General features: G+C 35.7%; 1 protein-coding gene across 1 annotated transcript in view; it reads right to left on the bottom strand.

Annotated features, from left to right (window-relative positions):
- Positions 1 to 8,053: 8,053 nt before the first annotated feature.
- Smp_160560 (hypothetical protein) overlaps positions 8,054 to 23,209 on the bottom strand; it is a 61,394-nt gene continuing 46,238 nt past the window's right edge. Inside the window, exons 9-15 of the mRNA XM_018798797.1 lie at positions 20,582 to 20,739; positions 20,446 to 20,544; positions 17,526 to 17,703; positions 16,824 to 16,985; positions 14,609 to 14,731; positions 9,007 to 9,102; positions 8,054 to 8,425 (exon numbers count right to left, since the gene is read on the bottom strand). Of these exons, the coding sequence (XP_018646657.1) occupies positions 8,145 to 8,425; positions 9,007 to 9,102; positions 14,609 to 14,731; positions 16,824 to 16,985; positions 17,526 to 17,703; positions 20,446 to 20,544; positions 20,582 to 20,739 (1,097 nt within the window). The 3' untranslated portion in view covers positions 8,054 to 8,144. The remainder of the gene's footprint in view (positions 8,426 to 9,006; positions 9,103 to 14,608; positions 14,732 to 16,823; positions 16,986 to 17,525; positions 17,704 to 20,445; positions 20,545 to 20,581; positions 20,740 to 23,209) is intronic.

The following is a 23,209-nucleotide window of genomic DNA, read 5'->3' as shown; positions in this document are numbered from 1 at the left end:
GATGAGTCAGTATAGAAACTGATCTGATTTTCATGTTAGATCTAATCGATTACACAATGAATTCGCCACATATTTTATAATTTTGGTATGAGGTCTAATATTTTAGCAACACAGTAACAACAAACTAGACCACAACTCTACACGTCCACTAATAACTCACACTGACCACAATTAGTGCAGTCGATTGACAAGACTGCCACCCATTTGGTATAACGAAATATCGGGAATCGCGTCGATTGAACAAGAAGTAAGTGCGAAAATCTCAATTGGTCTATACAAGGTTGCGACATCAATGTTGTGTGTGCTGTATAGGATGAACCATGGATCGTTTATTGAGTACTAAGATGGGGAATAAAATGAAATAATGTTCACGTCATACACTGATTGCTGATGTTATAGAGTACTTAAAAATGTAGTCGAACAACTGGTATGTATTATCTGAGGAGTGATTCGCAACTGTTAGCTCTCTGGATAAGAGATACATAATTTGTAAGACCATATGGAAATTTCAGTTTAAAGATTACTATAAATGGACTGGTCTTCCGAATATCTAGATGAACTGAGAATCTGTTACCAGCGTCAGAGTTTACGAGTCTACTCTTGTAAATCGTTGTAACCCAAAGAGGTTTCTTGTTCTTAACACATCTGTAGATGGTAGATCGGCTTGTGAAGACAAAACAAACGTTAACCAGGTAGAAACTTTTAAACTCGTCTATTTGACATTTCTATGGGTATATCTTCCATAAATTTAGTATCCATAAATACAGTCTTCTATAGATCTACAAGTTCAAGTGTTGAATGGCTATCGATGGATGTAGGTTAACAACAATTTCGGTGAGAATTTGTCAACGTTTGTCTTCAGTGCACTGTCATCTAATCCAAGCTTCTTTATTTAGACATCAGATAAGTTTATAGGACTGTCTGACGGCCAGATGAGAGAATATGTAAAACCGTGGTGGCAATGTGCCCCAAGCACACACTTATCAAACCTGGACATCGCGTAAATGGGAAGGTAGACTTTCAACATGTAACATTGCGAGGTCAATAATGCTGGACGCAGGAATATTCATACGAAATTGAATGCGATTGATCGGATGGCATGGCTCAACCTCAATGGCGTGGTACCCCCCTGTGTGTTATCTTATCTCTTTTAGTCTTATAGACTAAGAAACAATGCATATACACTATTTACCCTATAGTATACGGTATAGCTTATTATGGAACAGGTTGTCAGTACCTATCCGTAACTGTGACACCTGTGTCAAATTTACAAGTTTAATAACTCTGTTACTAAACTCTAAAGAGCTTCACCAACTATTCCTTGAACTCCGGCCCACCAATGAGACACTTTGTTATGGACCACCTAATATCTAGATGGAACAAGAATATAACGAACCCCCTTGTCGTTAGCATGAATATAACCAAACTAAAGAAGACATGCTTTATCCTCCCCCCACTATTTTTTGATTACAATTATAATATATTCTGAAAATAATATTTGCAGAATTCGCACCAGTTTACAGGCATGATCAGTTTGATATTAACAGCAACATTTAATGTAGAGAAAAATCATTATATATAAAATTGTTTTATGTTTGCTGGTTCAGTAATTGATATGTCGTTTATATATGGCATATATCACGGCAAGCCAATGCAATACCAGAGAACTTTTAATTTTTTCTTAAGTGGACAGCCTGATGATTTATGAACGTATTTCTTTAAGGTTATTTCCAGTGCCAGAGCGAGTTATTGATAAATATCTGCAACTAGAGAAAGTGAGGTTAAAGCAAAGAGCACGGAACAACAAAACAATGATTGCCAAAATATGCCGGTCAGTTTATCACTGTTTATGTTAGATATTATTCAAACGTGTTAGAGTTGCTAGTGAAAATGTTAATGCAAAGTCTGTAAAGGGACAGCAAGTAAGTGGTTAAACATTTAAAGTTCCCATAATCCCACTTGTGGAGTAAGATACACTTACAGGCGCTAGAGCATTTAATGCATTTTCAGAGGAGCAATATGCATTAATGGAGCGAACAAATAATGGGAGAGAGCTTGACGTACGGATAGTTTGTAGTAGATTATTCCATAGTATAGAAAACTTCCAGGTGAAGTAATTCATGTAGAGATAAGATCTGGAATATGTATATTTCGCTAAGACACGGAGTTACGAATGTCGTAATGTGAGGCTTTAGCATACTGAATCGCCCGGTTGGATGTGAAGGATAGTTTGTTAAGTATTTTGAAAAAGAAGATAAGGTTAAGTTTGAGTCTCCTCTTCCATAAATGGTCAAGCCCTGGTTTACTACACCTCGAGTTATATGTCAAGATACTATCAGTTCCAAGAGTACGAAGCGTAACTCGTCTCTGTACTGATTCCAGCCTTAATTTATCCTTTATACGCGCGCTACTAAGGAGAAACGTGCAGTATTCGAGATGTCGAACACAAACTTTGTACAATATAATACGTGATTTGATATTATGAATGTTTCGAGGTATGTGACCTATAAGCCGTTGAGACTTGGAAGTTTGTTTCATTATCTGTTCGGCAAATGACAAGTCGTAGGAGTATCTAAGTCCTAGGTCTACTACTGTGTGTAACCTAGATAACACTTCACCATTTATGGTAAGATCGATGTTGAGTGATGTATCACCGAAGCATAACCATTCACATTTAGCTGTATCAAGCTCCAGTTGCCATTTTGAGCACCACTGTGCTACCTTGTTAAGCTCCGTGCCGATACAATTTTGAATATTGCTCAGCTCATGTGGAGAAAATGAATGCACCACTTTAAGATCGTCTGCATACAAAAGGGACTTATTTACACGAAAGCACTCAAAAATATCATTAATAAAAACTGAAATGTGCAAAGGGCCTTCTGCTCCTAAACTTCACTTTCAGTTTCCGAATCTCTCTAGTGGTTAAAACCATATTATTCTTCCTAAGTGTCATGTCCTCTTATTTTTCTTATTACAAGTAGACAGATAACTCACTGATCTTATTGATATTCACCAAATAAGGCCGATCAAAAGAAGCTCAAATATCCTGAATTCTTGTGAGTTGCTCAATATTTTATTTTTCTTACCCTGAAATTTTACAATCTACCCTTTCATATCCTCTGGTTTGCAATTAGTCTTTACCATCTCTTAACCACATATAATTTAGCTTGTCTCTTATAACTTTTACCATTAGTTATCTTCATAGCAGTACGATATATCAAATGAAAATCTAACTCATGATACAAACGCTTTTACCATCTGCTTTGTTTGTAACATGGAACTAGTAATTATGGTCCTTGATTGAAACAATATTCATACTGACCATAAACGTAAGAGAGCCTAACATCATAAAAGGAGGGAGGGTGGTGTTACTGACCAGCCAACATGATGGTGTGCAGATAACTTCAATCCACCTGTCTGTGGGGCAGAACATGTTAAATTACGGCTTCTTATGTCAAGTGAGATGTCACGAGCCTACGGTATTGATGCGAACTTATTCATGCAAAATACCTCTTTAAATCATGTTAAAAATAAGCGGAATCGGTTCCACTTCTTACCGAGTAATCTTAATACAAGCAAACTAGAGAATTGTCTAAAAACGAAGCACAATCCACGCCCTATAAAATCTAAAGACAAAAAGGAGGTTCAAATAGCTTCGGAAAAAGGAGACAGCCGTATGTATCGGAATACTGATTACAGCACTTAATTTTATAATTACACATAAATCCATACTTCTTTCTGAAATACCTTCATTTATACAGCTTCTTACCCACTCATAACTTGTTCACACTTAACTTTCTTTAACACATTAGTATGCTCTTGCCTAATAAGTACTTCAATAACAGACAAATAGACTAAATGGTTATACCTTAAATGTTTCTCCATGAATATTGTGTGCTCTGCTTTTCGCCCTTCCCTTGTCTTACACCTTTCCAGCCCCCTAGAGATGCCCCACCGAAAACAGATATGGCACAGGTAACTTCGTCCTACACCCCTTATTAAGGCCTCAGATATTCCGGAGGGATATAAGGTCGAAGCTTCTAAAAGCCTCCAATTTCGCATGTGTCTATTCTCGACCATCAGTTGTTTGTTGCAACGCCACCTTCATAAAGTGCGCCAAGTTTGATGTTGACATGTTTCTTATGAAATCAATTTACATTCATATCTTATAAAATATCAACCCAACTGAGTAATTTTCGACAGTGAAAACTGTAACTTCTGTAACAATTTGTCAGAATTCGGTGGAGAGTTAATAATAAATATACTTTTGTTATATTTCAATCAGTACAAAAATTGTATTTCCGGTATTTCGTGACGTAATGTAAGCCACTTCTTCAGAGTAAGTAAATAATTAACTTAAAATTGACACATGTTTAAATAGTACAGATAAAACAAACGAAACTATTTAAATTCTCTTGTGACAATGGAGTGTGATGAAGATGTTACCTCATAGTCTTGTAGTCTTCATTAATGTTCCGAAGGTAATGAGAATTTTCGTCCGTTCCAAGTGTCTCGCAATCTACCAACCTAAATATGACATTTTCAAAATCACTACATTATTTCCGAACTTGTACATGGATATCTTAGACTACGAGCTGTATGTTTTTCAACGGGTTCGATTTTCGAAATGAGAGTTGTGGATGTGTAATACTGAGGATTTTCGCATTTAAACATAATGACAGTCTAATGATCCCAAAACTCTTGATGGTTGTTTAACCTTTATTAGCTTATGATTTCAACAAAACTCAACAGTCTCCATAATCGCTTACTAAATGTTAGTGGATTGTTTAATTTTGCATGCTTTCCATCCTTACCTTAACTTATGGCATCACGCATATATTCAATCAGTTCCAAGTGACAAGATGATTATAAAACCACTTTGTAGATGTAGTATCCTGCTTGTTGAGAGTTACGGACGACATATCGGAGTCTCCAGATATCTGCATTTGATCAGATTCCAGGTATGGTAAACCTAATATCACCTGAATTATCTCATTGGTGTATGATATTAGGTTGAGGCCGTCATGATTACGTATTTGGTTTTGTCTGTTTACATCAATCAGATACATGAGTGGGTATTGGTGAAGATTTTTACCACAATCCTCAAAGCTGAACATAAATTGACCGAAATAGAATTTTAACATGTGACTGTAAGAAAAGGTCAACAATGGTGGACACGTTAACATTAATTCATCCGAAATTCAACTCATCAGATGGCGTGCCTCAGCCTTTCATGTGTGGTCACTTTTGCGTTTTGTTTTATCTTTCTTATTCATAATCAATATATTGCTCTATCCACTGGCTAAATGTGTTTTCCTTCATATATTAGTGATTGTTACGGTACGACAAGTCAGTGTAGACAATGATGTGACTTCGACGTAAGATCATATAGACTACTCAGTTACATCATGACAAATCTGCAACTTGAGGAATAGGTATATTATTGGAGCACAAAGGGGTCTTTTCCTTGTGCCCTGCTAGTTGTACCGGCACATTAGTTTTACTTTGCAAACAAGCGTATCAGAAAAATGGACAGGGGAGACTTAACACACATATTACCCAGGCTCTTCAGTATCACATTGTCAGATGACCCAGCTACTACGCAAATTACATTCACAACCTACTTTACAAAAGTTGTATCCTATACAATTTTCTTAAGAATTGTCATTTGACTATCGAAAAACTATTGTCTCCTGAACTGTTAGGTCGTAGTTCTAAATACAAGTAACATGTTATTTCTATCAAACGTATTGAATGTGATGCTTCCTAAACCTAAATTTCATTTTACCTCTTTCCATGATCTTGGTTAACATCAAACACTAAGATTATGAGCCATTCGAAACTCTACTCAATCGAATACTTCCACATCTCATGAATTATTTTTCCTGGATGTACTTGTGCCCTGCCGATTGTTATTGTTTGTTCGCATGCCTGCTGTTCTTGTGATAAGCCAAAGCCGACTGTATTCAACCAGGGTGAAAGTGTGTCATTCATCTCCTAAGTCATTGGATGTTCTTCATATTATTTCATAAATCGACCGAAGTCGGGAAAGTGACTCGTTCAACACTGTTTTGATGATCTCAAAATGTCTTAACTATAAAAGTTTGGACTCAATATCTGATAGCATTCATCAATATCTTCAATATTTCGTTGATAATTGATGATGACCAAATCCTACCAAAATCAATATTTTACTTCAGGCTCAATACGTATTGAATTAAACGATTACAATCTATTGACTATTCTCACAAAAAGTTCAACCAATCTTCTAATAAAATTCCAAGATAGGAGCATTTAGCTACCACCGAATCCTTATTGAAAAGAAAAAAATTTCGTATTATGTTTTACAAATAAAGAATTTTGTAGAAAGGACAATCAACATCTCAGTTTGTTTCTCTCCTCTGAACTTGTTGCCAATGTACCTAAATTTTTGGTTTTCAAATCAGTCAATCAGTTAGTTATGAATGATACATTAAGTCAATCTGTTCACGTTTGCCTTTATATAAACACAATAACTCAGTCAGTCATGGATGAAGTACAACATGGAATATATATCCATTGACCCCAGTTGCCATATCATATCACAACAGTAAAACAGAAATTTTGAAGATGAATAACAACAGAAGTATCAGTAATGTCAATGTTGGGATGAAATTGAGCGTAGAGACTATTCAAGCTGAAAATATGGATTCAAGGAATAAAAATTGTAGAATGATTTCGAAACTCAGGACCCAGGAGAAAGAGGAGTCAACAATCTGCATCATTGCGGTCGATTTTGATACATTTAATCTAACGTTACGATAAGTGGATAAACTTCGACGAGAAAGGTCAAACCCACCAGAACATCTTAGACTAACATTTGATCTAATGGACAGTTGCCGCATTTAGGTTTGCCCGTTCATCACTCTTTTCCAATCTTATCCAATCACAGCCGACATCGTATGTCAGTGAACAACCGCCTGAGATGAAAGACATCCACAATCTTATCAAACGATTTGTCATCTCTGTCTATTAATCCATGTCGTACCCCCCGAGACTAAAAACATAGTGACCACATCACAAACGAGCAATACTTTGAAGACACCTATGATCGTGTACTGACAACCTATGAATGTTTTCTTTTCGTTTCCAAAAGAAGCTCACTAAAAACGTTCTTTCATTGATACTCAAAATGACCAAACAGCTTAGCTCAATAAAAAGGAAGTCAGATTACTATCAGCATCGTTGATATAGAATTATGCTTAAGAATTATAATTTCAGTAGAATAAATAATATATAAAAATGAAAGTGTATTGATGTTCGAAATTCCGAGGATTATGGAAAATAATGAAAACAACAGACACTACTTTAACCGATTTCGACCGAAATTCTCCAGACATCCTCAAAGATTATGAATATTGTAGGAACATAAACCTAGAAGTTACGCCACTCAACATTTCGAAGTCCAGTAGGCGATACTGATTCACCGATTTCTGTACTTCTTCCTACTTGATCCTATGTTAGCCATCATCGAATGTATGAGACAAGTAGTGCAAGAATTATGTAATACATACCCTGACTACCTAATTTGATGATTTTGTAGCGTCACCAATTTAACAACCATCTCTTCGTAATACTAAAACGTTCCTACTATCGCAGATGACCAAAGACGTATGCACTGTGTCCTTGACTCTCATATTTCGCAGCAACCGTACAATATCGATAACTATCGAGCAGCAGACATATCCGCCATGGAGCCACCATTCAGTTAAAGGCAATGTATAACCTCATTGTAGTAGCAGAGATGAGATATAGATAATGTGATTCAAGAGGAAGGAAAGAACTCACGGCTCACCAAGAAAGATGAAACTTTCAAGGTGAATAAACTGTTTAAAACGAGTACTTCCCTCGTTAGTCAAATTGAGCAAATCAGTCGTTAGAGTGCATACAAGGTATTTTCTGTTGATATCCAGTGACTTCAGAGCATTCTGGATAACGTCAGCGCTTTTTATTAACTAAACTGAACCATGTCTTCCACATACGCAATTACGATACATCTCAATAGATCATGAATAACGCGAGAATCAGGTTATACATTTCATTTAAATATGTCAACTCATTACAAACAAAAATAATTAGCTACTTAAGTAAGATATTATTAGATTTTATTGTCGCCAAAATTCCCATAGACCTCCGCCGACTAGACGATCAAATTCTGGCACACTAGGAAAATACCAATAATTCCCAGTGACACATTTGGTAAAACGCATTACATCGTCATTCTTTCCATCTTCACTATCCCCAGTCATTCGATCCAACATGAAATCGAAATTCTTTGTATCAGCTGCATATGCAATAAATAGTAGACCAGCATCGCCTGATAAAGTTCCGTATGGTTGAGATTGTCGGACTATTTTGTACTTCGATGGAGCATCATAATCTGCAGCTAATTTTTGTTAGAAAAAACAAACACTGATGACTAAGTTGTTGAATCAGAAAGTCTTAGATAGAAAACACACCTTGCTGAAGTTAAAGTACAGCGTCACACTTCAAATATGGAAGTAAAAGAAAATTGATGGGGAAGATTCGAAATTCGGATGATTACTTGTGATGGTATAGTGTTCTCTGACCTACGAAAATTGCCTTTGCCTACATTTGCACGACTTAGATACTCAAGAAAGTGTTCAGAACAGTGATGAAAGCTTTATAGTTGAGCCATCTACCTTACGGGATACAAAACTACACACAGACACAAACAATCAGATGAAACTGAAGTTGAAAGATCATTGAAAAACAGGACATAGAAAAATAGGTATATTATGAAGCGTTAAATGATCTGAACTTGCTACACTCTCAAATCTGTTCGAAAGCAAACAAATCTTTGAATAATTTCCTTCAAAGTGACACATCGGTAAGGACATAAGGATGAACTGGAAGTTGACAAACTTTCACTTAACAAATTAAAGTAAATAAATATAATTATTTCATAGAAGATAAACCAATTGACAGAGAAATACTGTTACTTACATCCAACCATTCTGGCGACATGAGACGTAATTGGTTTGTTCTTCAACTCCACACTATCTTTCAATGTTCGACCAATCCATCCTTCTTTGGTGTGATCTGTAAAATCAAATAAATCAAACCTTATAACAGTTGCTAAAATGTGAATCACATAAAAGATTTCCATCAGTTACATACGTGTTGATGAATCATCATTTTTGGCAGTTAATTAGTAGCAGGTTCACTGTGACATCAGAAAATTGATTGATCACTGCGCATCAGTTCATGACTGATTGAATTCCATCGAACAAGTTGTAATGTAGCCAACTGTTTTAAATAATCTGACATCGTGTGCAATGCATGTTCATAACTGGAGGTTGGAGATAGTCAGAAAGAAACGAAAGATTAGGATTCCGTGTCACTTTGGAATATGCCCTACATAATTATATCAGGACCAAGGACTAGATAAACATCACGTTGGTCATTTTTCAGCTATTCATTAATCTAAATATCTTAGTTCTACTGATGGTAAGTCGTTGGCTGAGTAGCTACAATAACATCTCGGAATTGAGCTGAGCAATGCGAGTAAGAATACCAGTGTCATTGTCCACTTAAGACTGCATGTACATCCTAGGGACAAATACCAACTGGCAAGAAACATAAATCCACGGTCTCCAGACGATCAATCCTAAATGTCAAAAATCTGCAAATCCTAATTCTCTACTGTGGAGAATTAAAAGTGACATTGATGTTGGTTTGTAACATTTAAATGAGGTTGCTTATTGTGAGGGAACAATCACAATAAATGAAGTATTGGTAGAAATATTTGCTCATTTCATGAGGAAAAATCTAGGATATACTCGGTTATCTCAACCAAGTTACACAGAATAGATTTTCAATAGTTTTTATATGGTACAGAGTTAAGCGACCTGAACCACTGAATAACTCACTGCATTCTAGTTCACAATAATCTTTCGGTCCTTGCCATAATACAATCCACAACAATCTATTGGTCATAAAATTAGACGACTAGTCAGTCAGTCAGTCACAGACAATGTTGGAAACTGACATACATGTGAAACGCTTCGACTTACCTCATGAAATTAAAACAGCAAAATGAAATTATTAATATACGTTTAGTAAACGTTGTGGTATCAGTTATAGTAAGAAACACTAGAAAAAGTGATGATTCACAAAGAAAGAGTACATTCGTGGGAAAACTATTTCAAAACTCAGGGACTCGGGGTAGACAATCGTGCATCTGCACCAATGTGGCCAATTCTAAATCACATCGCTCAAAGTTTTCAACAATTGATTAAAACTAACGAATAAGCTCCAGCCAGTTTGTCTATGCCCACCAAAACGTTTCAAACCGACCACCAACGGTTCTATAAACTAATAACACATATGAGTTTGGCCCCGTCACCTATCTTTCAACTTCATTCTATACCGGCCAATGTTGAGCATCGAGGTAAAAGGTAGTCTGGGATATGTTATACATCTCCTAGTCACTTCTGTCGATGTAAACGTACAGCTTCATCAACCGATTTGCTACCTTCGCCTAGTATCTAGGATAACCCATTGAGCTTCAAAATGACATATAGAAGAATATCCTTTAACAAAAATAACACATTATTAACAAACTGAAATTCCCAACAGAGTTGTGTTGTCCCTATCAGTGAGAAGTTCCGGATTGAAACAAAAACATTTGTACGATATTCCATGGTTTTAAAAAACACGGCGAGACTAAACTATATGGACGACCTTTGAACGAATTCTGAGTGGCCTTGAGAAATACTAGCCAATCAGAAGACAGTTAGTATACAGTAAAAATATATTATACGAAACTCAAAAATTTAAGGGGAAACTGTCTTTTTACATGACTCAAAAACTTATCAAGGTTAGTTATAAGTTCAGAAGTTCTAAAATCATAGTGCATACGGTACAGGAACTCATCCATGTGGCTCCATAGCAGTCGACCTCTGGAACCATGATAAGGTCTCAAAAATTCTTTTAGCTTCGACCACATAGCTTCAATGTTATTGGTATGTTGGCATGGTTTAGGGTTTAGAGTTAGAGTTAAGGTTTAGGGTTATGGTTCAGGGTTAAGGATGAGACTATAAATTATGAACGACCTTTGAGCGACGCTAGAGTGACTGTGAGAATGTCAACATAACTAAGACTAAATGAGGGTTATAAACCTGTGTGAAGAATTCAAATTATAATTCACAGTTCATGGTTAAGGTTAGGAATTATACTTAGGGTTTTCATCACGAACTGACATCAGCTATAATGCCAAAACTCTATTTATACAAATGAATAATTGAATTTCGCGCCAAAATCTTATGATCACTTCTCTCGTAGACGCTGAATTATCACGTCTTCTCTAAAATCCATTGTAAACCGACCGTACGTAAGCACCAGGTACCGAACTTAGCGCTGTGACCTTGAAAACCCGCAAAAGCTTCTGATTGGCTAGTCCATATAGTTTAGTCTCACCAAAAACACTTCATTGATTGAATCTAATTTAAAAATCAAACTCTCTCTCTCTAAGGTAATACAGTTGAACTACAGGGCCAAAGCATCTCTCCCTACTTACATAATCATGTTTCATCATATTACAGAAGACTTGCAATTTGTTGAAAGCTAGTTAGATGAAAATATGATGCAATTTTAGCGAAAATCAATAATGACAGAAAACATTTTCAACTTAACAACAATAAAATTTTCCGATCATGTGATTACGTAACGGAGAAAACCGAATCATGTGTGGATGTGTTGTAGACAGAAATTGTATTCATCTAGTAGTCAGACAACAACAACACCAATGAAGGTTACTATTTAGATTGATTTATCTATGAAAGGGTTTAGAAGAAGAAGAAGAAAAAGGAGAAGAAGAAGAACAAGAGAATGAATCCGTTGAGATAAAGTCACATTCGTAATTCACATCGAATTCATTTGTATTGCGTAACTTCTTTTTTCAAACATTTACAACTATATTCGTATTAAAGTAAATGTGACACATTAAAGTATAATCAAATATGAAATCATAGACATTGGTAGTGGAAGGAATTGGGCCAACAACCATTATCAGTTATATATGTATATACAATGTATACAACGACCGAGCATATTGTTACAATGAACTTTGATTAGTTATATGATTGAAAGAAATAGTGAATCTGAGTAAGGAAATCGTTTTATTCCAGTACTCATTGAGTGAACAAGAACACAAGTGGGAACAATCGAATGTATTTCAATGCAACATTACAGAATATTTTAGTAAAATCTGAGAATCATACAGTAATCACTTCATTTGCAAAATATCAGTCAATCGTCCCAAACTTAACTGTTTCTTTTCTAAAGATTAGTTAATCGTCTCAGGCTTCACTGCCCCTCTTATTCCACAGCAATCATTCACTGTTCTTGTTCTCTTTTCTCCGATCTTCTTAAACCTCACCTACAACGTATTTCACTTTCCAATGATGATACATACTACTTATATCTATCGACATCAGTTGCACACACAACAATATCAGGTCGTTTAAGGATGATAATCAGAATCACAAAGGAAACGAGTTAGTGGTGAAATTGAGTCAGAAGACCAATAAGATGCATTGTGTAATAATTCAAAGAGGGTGAAAGAGTTTATATAAGTACTAAGAATGAGGAAAGTGGAAAAAAAACAAACAAGATAATTGGGAAGATCATTTCTAGGATCAATAAAACAACAGTGTACACAATAAAATAATAATAGTGATAATAATCATAATATTAATTCAACGTGGTTTCTTCCAACATCAATGACTATTACTTCATTTTTTTAATTATAACTCGATATGTCACATACGATTGTAGGCGGTTGAAAAGAGAAACCATGAAATGCAAATGAATTCAATTGTTGACTTCACATTACCATCAAATTGATTTAAGAAAAAAGAGAGAAGTCAAATGTATGAAATTTAAAGATCATCTACATCATCTTCTAGAGTTATTGCCGGTCTCATGGCCGGGTAAAGGAGGAGGGTTGGGAATGGGGTTAGCAACCCCATCCCGTAGAAAAACTAATCAACGCTAACATCATGGATTACCATTTGAAGGAAATATTACGAATCATACTTTGAGAAAACTATTACCAACCTACTAACAAGAATAAGATAATAGAAAAAAGACAGAAAATTGACACTGAATATTAGGAATACATTTTCCATTCTTTAATTTCTCTTCAACTGCTTACAATCATATTCATACTGAAATATATATCATAAAATTAAACAATTACATAATATCATCAGTATAAGGATTTATGGACATTGTAGCATGTTCACAGTTGAATTCACGAATCGATCTAAACTAGATCACCATTGAAAAATTGAAAGTACTGGATAGTCCTTTCGTCGGATCCCAGTTCAGTGATCTAGAAGTTAAGCGATCGATTACAAGACCGAAAGTTTTGGTTTGAGTCTCACATATAAGATCGCGGATGGGCATTGCTAAGGAGTCTCATAATAGAACAAAACTGCCATCCAGTACTTCTAAATTTTCAATCATGGTCTAGCTTAGATCGACTCGTAAATTCAACAAAGAAAATTACACAATCATGATGGAGGAAATGAAATTAGAACGATTATCATTTAAAATAAAAGAAGTCAGTGGTCTATCGGTTAAGAGCTCTGATGCGAGATTGCAAGGTCCTGGGTTCGAATCCCGTGAGTGCGAGATCGTGGATGCGCACTGCTGAGGAGTCCTACAATAGGACGAAACGGCCGTCCAGTGCTTCTAGGTTTTCCATGGTGGTCTAGCTTCAATTGACTCATGATTTCAACTATCATACATCATAATCATCAAAGATTTATAAACGGATAACATTGATTACGTAATAATAATGAAGGAAACTTTTGTAATAGTTTAAGAACTAAATAAGTAAAACCCACTAATGAACTCAAATTAATCTAATTGATGATTACATAATAATGATAATAATTAACGATTTCATTAAAATTATGAGATGGTGAAGATACAACTAAAACAAAGAAATAAACAATGACAGATTTAAGGTTAACAAGAACCAATCAACATTGAGGTGCACAGGACAAGCTGTGAATCAAATGTGAAGAAATTCAAAACACTTCACTTCTACCCGAAGTTTGTGTTGATGATGTCGTTCAGAAGGACGATGAAAGCTACACGACCAAATCATCCAGCTCATAGAACAAAACTCCATTAAAATTATGAATTCACAAAGTGAACTGGTTGTATAGAATTTTCTAATAAGAAGTCGTTGCTGGTAGACATTTCAATGAAGTCAACAGTCAGGACTGATATCACTTCACATAATACAGAAATTTGAATAAAGTAGGAAATGTGAGTCGATGATTGGCAAAAACAAACTCAGTAGTCTTAAGGTAACGCAATTATTTCGAAAATATCGGATTCGACTACTAGAAGAGTATAAGGGATTCAAACATGTCAAGCATCCCGCGAGCGTGATCGTGGATGCACACTTCTGAGGAGTCCCACAATAGGACGAAGCGGCCGTCCAATACTCTCACGTTTTCCATGATGGTCTAACATTAATCAGTTCATGATCTCAATATATATATAATGAATTCATATTATTCTTTACCTTTTGTTGTCCGGATCATATCCATATTATGAATCCATTTTTGAACAACAGCATAACTTCCACCAGTTTTCGTATTGATCGCCACTTCAGCTCGTTCGTCTGGATCCGCTGGATTCTCTGTGCCTGATTATCAAATAAAATAAACGTTGAAGATGCTATGTTATAAGAAGCTTAGTGGTAAGCAATTAAGCAGACGCATTTATTATGTATAAGCTGATGTACTCGGTATTGTGCCACATTTTATGTATGAAGGTCAGTGATATTATCCATCTGTTCAGATAGGAGTGTTCTAATTAGTAAGTTACTGTGAGGATTTCCTTAACACAGAATACATTATGTCAGGACAGGTATTCAGGACTACAGTTACATTAATTCATCTCAATATTATTTTAATCTAATGTGACGACAACTGTTTTTCTTGTATTAAAATTGATGGTACACTGTATAAGGGCAGTGGCTACTGGCTCTCGACCTAAAATCCGAATAATTTTCATTGAACTAACTGATGGACACAGACACGCAACGTGTAGAGACGAACTAATCGTATGATTCAATGTAACCTTCTATTATTTAAGTTAATCCGTTAAACGTACTAAACGAATTGGGGTCATACACATGTTGTGATAACTCACACTCAGTCAAACGTAAACATGTATCACGTAAATCTATTGTACACCATGTAAGTAAACCAAGGTTCAGTTCAGTTTTTTCTTCTATAATAACCTTATTTCAAGTGACTTTCATTCATTTGCATACAGTGTGGAGAATGAGATCCTTCTACATATATCTAAAGTCATAACCTTTGTCACAGTAAGTCATATTTGGCGACGTTGAGGTATTTTTCTGCTGAAAAACACAGGGTAAACACCAAACGGATGATGGGAGTTCTGTTTTCTGCTTGTCAAGCACGCAAATGCCCAGGTACGGCCGAGAGTCAGTTCTCTCTCTCGAAATGCTCTCACATGGCCACGTGCCTACAACTACTGTCAGGGAAGTCCTAATCACGGCAAAGCTGATGTTTACGAAAAGCGAATGTCCGTTGCTTTATCCAGGTTGGTCGATAGGGAGGACCCACATAGGGGAGTTGGAAAACCCTGGTTTTGAACCAATGGTGCACATGACTCCCAGAATACTGAGGGAACGAATGACGTATGAACCTATTGTTGGTCACCGGCTACCACCAGACTGCATCTCCTGACGTTGCGTCACTGCCTTGTGTATCAGATCTTTAGATCGTAGGCTCCGTGTGAGGCTCCTCAAGAAAACTACCTGCTTCGAGTTCAGTCTCCGGGCAGTATCCCAGCACTGACACAAGACAAATGATGAAGTGTGGTGAACACATAGTCGGTGCGTCCTTGTACCAATGTTTATATAATTAATTAAATAAAATTTTACTCGTGAAACATGCTTCCTCTAATCCAAGAATGTGACTCGAAGCTTTCTATTATTGCTTTCTCTGAAGACTTGTTTACATTTGGTAGTGAAATGTAATTATTGCCAAGATCCAACAACATGTTTGATTACAGTAAGGACAACTCAATTGATTTCGCCTTCTTTCAACATCGGTTTAAATAGTCTCGGTATTTTTATTAGTGTCATCCCAACGACCTATATCTCAAGCATTGTTTTCTGACAGCGCTACTGGATGGGAGACTTGGTTCGGCGCCGTAGTACTGCAGACATATGCAACTAGTTGTTCGTCCATCACCACCACTTCGTGAATAGGGTCCTAACGACCATGGCATCTTGGTGGCATGGGAAGTTATGAAATATAACTGAGAAAACAAAGCATTGTTGAGCTAAACCCAAATGCCTTGGTACGACCGATAATGTAGAAAGTTTACTGTGCCACTAAAAGAGTGATTAAAAAGCCACACAAACACGGCCTTTCGAAGAGAAATCCTACTTTTATCCTTCATATATTAACGGGTGTTTTCTTAAAATTGAGAAAACGAATGTGGAGATCTGACATCTAAACTGGATAAACAAATTATTATACATTGTAAAAATATGATGGATAAACGAACGATTGTTTCGAATTATAACCGACGAATCTTTGCTCCGCAATCTCAATTACGAATGAAAATTACTTTTCAAGTTTTGTATGACAGTTAAATCACATTCAGTTGTAAATACTAATCCCATCACAAATACAGTATTAAACATTGAAATATGCATAGATGTGTAATATGAAATAAAATGATGAATAATTTACCATCGATGAAACCACTCAAGTCTCGTCCATTACGATAAACCCATCCATAGATATCTTCGAATTTAGTCACTGATCCACTTGGTAAATTATTGATGATAGCTTGTGTCAATTCAAACAACTTGCCATATTCGTGACATTTAGCGTGAATAAATATATCTCCACCTATGAAGTTTATTAAAACAACAGTAATCTGTAATCTAATTATTTAGTTAACAACTGACTATCTGTTTGACGTTATATAAGCCACCGTTCAATTTTCTCTAATACATTTATTGTTGGCTACCTGCTAGTGGTAATATACATTGGACTATTACATGCCTACAAAAACCGCTCACCAAGTTTCAATTCATTGGAGATAAGATATCAGAAACTTTCATTAAGTTAGCCATTACAAATGACCGAGTTTAGTTATATCATTGATTACTGGATCTTATATAATTTATAAATGCTAAGTTAGTATGCAAAATCTCATAAGTGTTGAAAGCAGTATGTAATAGAATGACTGCTTAGTAATAATTTTAATTCATCTGAATATCCAAAAATTCTAAATACCACTAGATGGAAATGATTTCCTGAAGTAAACAGAGAAGCACATTTACAAAAAACTCCACGAGAATAGTCAACCATTCGTTTGTCAGGTTATATATATTATTGCTTACGATAAAAAACAGGTAACAAACCGACAATTGAGGCTAACCTTACCTGTTTTAGGTAATTTACCAAGATTTCCTGACCTTTCACGGTATTCGTAATTACTAATTCCTCTAGACTGAAAATTGGGGCTAATTTTTTGTAGAAACTCAAGTCCGAAGCCAACACCGTATAGAATCTCATCTTCTTCCCCCCGCAAGTCAGGAGGACAAATTGCATCAACATATTTCTAGAATAAACAAACAAATACATGGATAATATATTTAAGGTGTAAAAACAACTTAGATATATGTTAAATGTCACTGATTCAAACATAATTAACGCGAAGCCCAGTACAAATATGTATCGTCCCAAGTTTACATGCCATATCAGCACGAAAAGACTAGCTTAACAAGATCAACGAGAAAGAAATTGAAAAAGTCTATTTGTAATAATAATGAGAAAGGCTGAAAATAAAGAAATAGGATACGAAAAAACAGGACAAAGTAGCCCATATGAAGTAATACGATTGCAGTTTCTAAACAATAGTGGAACTTGATATGCAGACAAATACACAGAATGTTCTTAAGTCTAATCGTGTAGTCTCAGGATTTAAGCATAATGACAAATCGTCAAGTCAGCGCACTGCACGATACAATTCATACAGACATCGTGAGAGATATGATTTATGCTGTATTGGAAAATACTTTTGTAAATTACGTTTCATATATAAACATTTGTGTGGGATTGAAATTTAAAACAACTACTTGGGCGAAGAAACACACCAGATACACCTAAAAATTAATCGGATTCGTCTGTTTCAGATACTTAGTCCTCAAAGGTTTGTGTGTTTATTATTTTAAACAGTTTATTTATCCCCATTCTCTGCTAATGTAACCATTATTATCTTCATTAGTTTAGAGTGTGGCGCATATGTATCTGGTGCCCCTTTGTACCAATATATATTTGTTTAAATAAATAAATCATTAGTTTAGAACAGTCAACTGATTTCCTTATTTTACGCTGGTGATAAATTTAGCAACTTCGATGGATATACAATAAATCCACCTGTAGCTCTTCTACAGTTACTGTCGGCCCTGAGCCCGGGTAAAAGAAGAGTGTTGAGCATGGAGTCGGAAAACCATTCCATAGAAGATAACCCTGCTAAAAAACGTCAACCAAAATAAACAAATAAAACCATTTCAACTCTTCCCTCCAAGTTCAAGGGAGAATTACGAAACCTCATGATGCCTGCATTTTTACTTGATACCGAGTTTACTTTATATATTCAAAGAATTTTCGTACACCCTTCACAATCAATTCAATGTAAGTATTTGCATAAGCGTACAATGAAAGTAAAGCCTTGAAAACTATACGAGTAAATAAATTGTCCAAGAAAGTTATCAACGCTAAACTAGAGAAGTGCTCTTAAGAAATAGCGAAATTGTGAATGTACCAAAATTCACTGTCTGTTATATTACAGTAAACTTTATACAACTACAAGTGAATAACATTCATTGAATTATTGATAATAGCAATTTAATTAACAAACAAAACGTCACAGAAACAAGAATTTGTCTACAATCACGTCAGAAACATTTTTTTCAGACAAATTAAGACATTTGGAAGAGAAAACAATTTCAGCAACTTTTGATGAAAAATATCTCATACAGACTATTTGGTTCTAACACAAAATTCCTTGTCCATCAAATAACAATCTCAAAAGATACAGAAAAACTATCTCTAATGTAAAACACTATTACTTTCAGCTGTAGAATGTGACATTGTAACCGTTTGTTAAAATACATCATCAACAAATATTCCTATAATTGACGATCACCTCTTTATAAATAAGTAGCAGGATGCAAACAAAAACATTAATTCAAATATAGCTATGGAATTATTTAAAATACCAATTAAATGTTTCCTATCGAAAATATAATCCGTTATTAATTTATCCAAGTATTTAAAACTTCTCTAAATAGAACTACAGCGATTGTCTTCACTTTCATTTTCAATTAAAACTACATCAATGTTATTATAATATAGTCACTTGAATTTAAGTAGAATGGCTGCATTAGAGTTCTCGTGTATAATATGTTTAAACGATAAGACCTTACTGGCCATACAACTTTGTTAGGCGAGAACTCCCCTACCAATTTCTCTATCCTACTTACGATAAGGCACTACATATTAAACAAAAATAACACTCCAATAGCTAAATTTAGACACAAAAACTTGTAAAGATGGTATCGTTCAGAAAGAACTTAATAGAAATAAGAGGACCACACATTTCACAGGTGTTAACTCATTAGGAATATGGTGAAAATGACACCATTCTTTCCATAGAGAAAGGTGTGTGTTTGGGAGAGTTTGTGTGTTTTAAAACCACAAACGCAATGAGAATGTCACCTTCATCCATTATACAAACATTTAGGAAGAGAACAATCTATCGAAATAGTCGCTTACACCTCATCATAAGTCCTTATCTGGGTTAAACGTTAAGGTATTTTTCCAAGGTCTATATATGGAATTATAAGATCAGAGATTTTCCTCCTACCTAACCACAAAGATTGTGATATAAATGAGTAATTTTATATTTAATACGTGAGTACCTACCAACATAAATTGAAGTTCGACAAGACCACAGATTCACGATCAACATTTTATCACCCAAGATAGAAAAAGACGGATTTATACATTAGAAGCCACTGAACATCGTACTTTATTAGCCTTTGGTTTGTAGAACTTTAGAGCTTAAGAAGAAAATTAATGCCTTCTTAATGATAAAGTCAATTGTATATTGTTATTTTCGTTAATGAGACATATTTATATGTATAATTATATTATGATGTGTCTGCAAATGTGTCACGACCTTTGGAAATTCTAAAAAATTCTGTGAATTATATCCGACGACCTACAGGTTTCATGGGTGCATATGTCACTTCCATCACATATAAACGTTAGAAAAATGTGGGGGGAAATACAATACCTTGATTTGTCCGATAGACTTCAAACATTCTTGTGGTGATGCCTGGGGATCCAAGTGAATGGTCAGATATAGAGCATGCGACTTCGTCTCACTAACAACCTGTGTAAAATAACTATTTAGGAAATATGGAACTTACCGATCCTTGAGGAGCAAATCTAGTAGCGCACGCAGCATGTACAAATAGTCTTTTACTTAAAATTTCTTTCTTTGAATAAACAGCATACGGAACAAGGAAACTCCCACCTACAATCAAACACTCAGTAATTGGTGTTTTTCTTGTTACATTGCGAATTCCTAAAATAGTAAGAGGCGAAATCGGGGATTCACATGCCTTTAACAAGAAACGACATAAACCTCATGTCCTTGAGATTGTAATTGACTAGAGAGAATCTCAATCTTATTTGAGTAAGTAAAACACTTAACCTAATTGTAAAGTTGACCTAGACCAGCGGAAGTTCCAATCTTTTCTGAAAGGAGAAGCTCACACAGTAGGCTTTTTATATGAAATTACTGTCAACGCCAAAAGAATGGTTTCAGTCAAGTTGTACAAATCTGTCTTTTGTTGATTCACTTTGGCTATGTTCAACCGTATCCAAATTAGTGCAGCAGTGAAGTAATATACAATATAGAGTTGTAAGCACTGGCGAACTAAATAATTATAATAACGGAGATTGACCACAATATATATATATATATATATATAATTAGATTAGTAGGAGGACAGCCCTCATATCTGTATTGAACTTGTACTAACCATATGGTTTCTCTGCAACTCGTCTCTTGTTGTTTCCTTATGACTCCAAATTTTTGGTAATCCTTAATGAGTGCTAGTCTAGCCAATAGACTGCACGTATTTTGGTATTTATTGGTGGGTTTGTATATCTTTTAACTTCAGGGAGCGCTCTCGCATAAAGACAGTATGGTTTCTGAATACCAGCAGTTATCATATTATCAGGCAGTATGTTGATTAGTTGGAATTTGAAAATAATAATGTGACGATTCGAGCGCTAAGAGAAGACGATTATTTCAAGAATAAATAAATAGTTTTCTTAATTGGTAGTTTGTAAGAAGACGAACTTGAAAGGATGAGATTGGGAGCAGAGATGACAACAAGAGGGATACGAGGTGGTTGTTGGTCTGTGGTAATGATAACCATGGTGATTTATGAAACATGCACCGGACACGTCTAATCCAAGGAAGAGATATTATCCCATGAGTGAGTTCCTGTTTGTCAAGCCTCCTCTTAAACCTATTGATTGATGGGGCTGTGGTCACTTCAGCTCAAATGGTTGAAATTCAAGTGGTTTTGGACAGAATAAAAGAAGCTTTCGCTTAATGGGCCTCCGTGTCTAGTAGCAGTTGATCACCAATACCTCCAGGCAGGAACCTGGGTGAAAGAGGAAAAAGAAAACAAATTGGCATACCATAGTAAGATGCTATCCTTAGTCCTTCAGAATACGTCAAGTTTTCACTAAAAGGACTCCTGAGAAGTCTCTTGGACTAGCTCAGCCGGCAGAAAATTCCAGCATTTGACTATTCTTAAGGAGTAGAGTTGTGTCTCCAGTTTTCGGGTGTTACTACTTGGATTTGTATTGGGACTAAGCCTAAGTATGTGTTTAGGTGGATGTTCAGAAGTATCTAGGTTGATGTGAGCCATTAGAAGTTGTAGCTGTAAATAATTCCCCAAAATCAATAGCTCATTAAGTGTTCCACATTGGATGCTGACCACGTTGTGTAAGTGGACTTGTTTAGCTGAAGGCTTTCGGTCATGCATCCGTACCAGATCACGTTTCAACACAGCGTGGGACACAGCTCCTACGTTTCATTAGCCAGCTTATAGAAAAGGTCCTCGATATATTGGTAACGAATCAAATATATCTTTCCTGCCTCTTCTCGTCGGACTTCTGATTTCTATCTGACTGGGAACGATCGAATATAGAAGGTGCTACTGGTATCCAGTTGTAAAACTAGAATATCCGTTGCATCATCATTGGTGAGACCGACGTGATCTGGTACACCAAGTCAAAATACTGTGAGTCTGTTCCATTTGGGAATATTATTATTCATTGTTATTCTTTATTTGAATTTTATATATTGTGACATACTTTTTTTTTCTCGGATATATTTTAATTAGACATTTTTCGTTACCTATATTACTATGACGGAACACTCTCCTAAGGTTCTTAAGTTTAAGTCTATTCCCCCTATTTCGATTCAATTAACGCCATTTTGGCCCGACAATATCGAGTCCTGGTTCTGCTATGCAGAAGCCGATTTTTGCATGCACGGAATCACGGACTCGCGCACACGTTTCCTCGCGGTAGTTAAGGCGTTACCGCGCGAGTTTAACAGGTACGTAACACCTAGTATGTTTACTAGTGATGTTCCCGAACCTTACGAAACGCTTAAACTATCGATTTTGAAACGAGGAGACCCAACTGATCGACAACGGTTAGACCAACTCCTTAACAATATCGACTTGCAACATGGTTCTGCGACGGACATGTTGCTTAGAATGAGAGAAGTCTTCGGCCAACGAACTTTCGATGATGGCCTATTTAGACAACTTTTCTTGTCTAAACTCCCTCAACAGGTGCAGGCAGTGCTTGTTTCATTTCAAAACAATGCCATAGATGAATTAGCTGCATCTGCCGATCGAATCTTGGAAATCACCAAATTTTCAAAGGCCGAGGTTTTTTCCATCAAAGAAAAACCCCAATCGACCTCGACTGACATCAATCGACCACGAGAGACAGATCTCTTA

This window comes from Schistosoma mansoni (assembly GCF_000237925.1).
Source record: "Schistosoma mansoni, WGS project CABG00000000 data, supercontig 0150, strain Puerto Rico, whole genome shotgun sequence".
NCBI classification, from domain to species: domain Eukaryota; kingdom Metazoa; phylum Platyhelminthes; class Trematoda; order Strigeidida; family Schistosomatidae; genus Schistosoma; species Schistosoma mansoni.
This window is presented reverse-complemented; position numbering and strand designations above follow the sequence as displayed.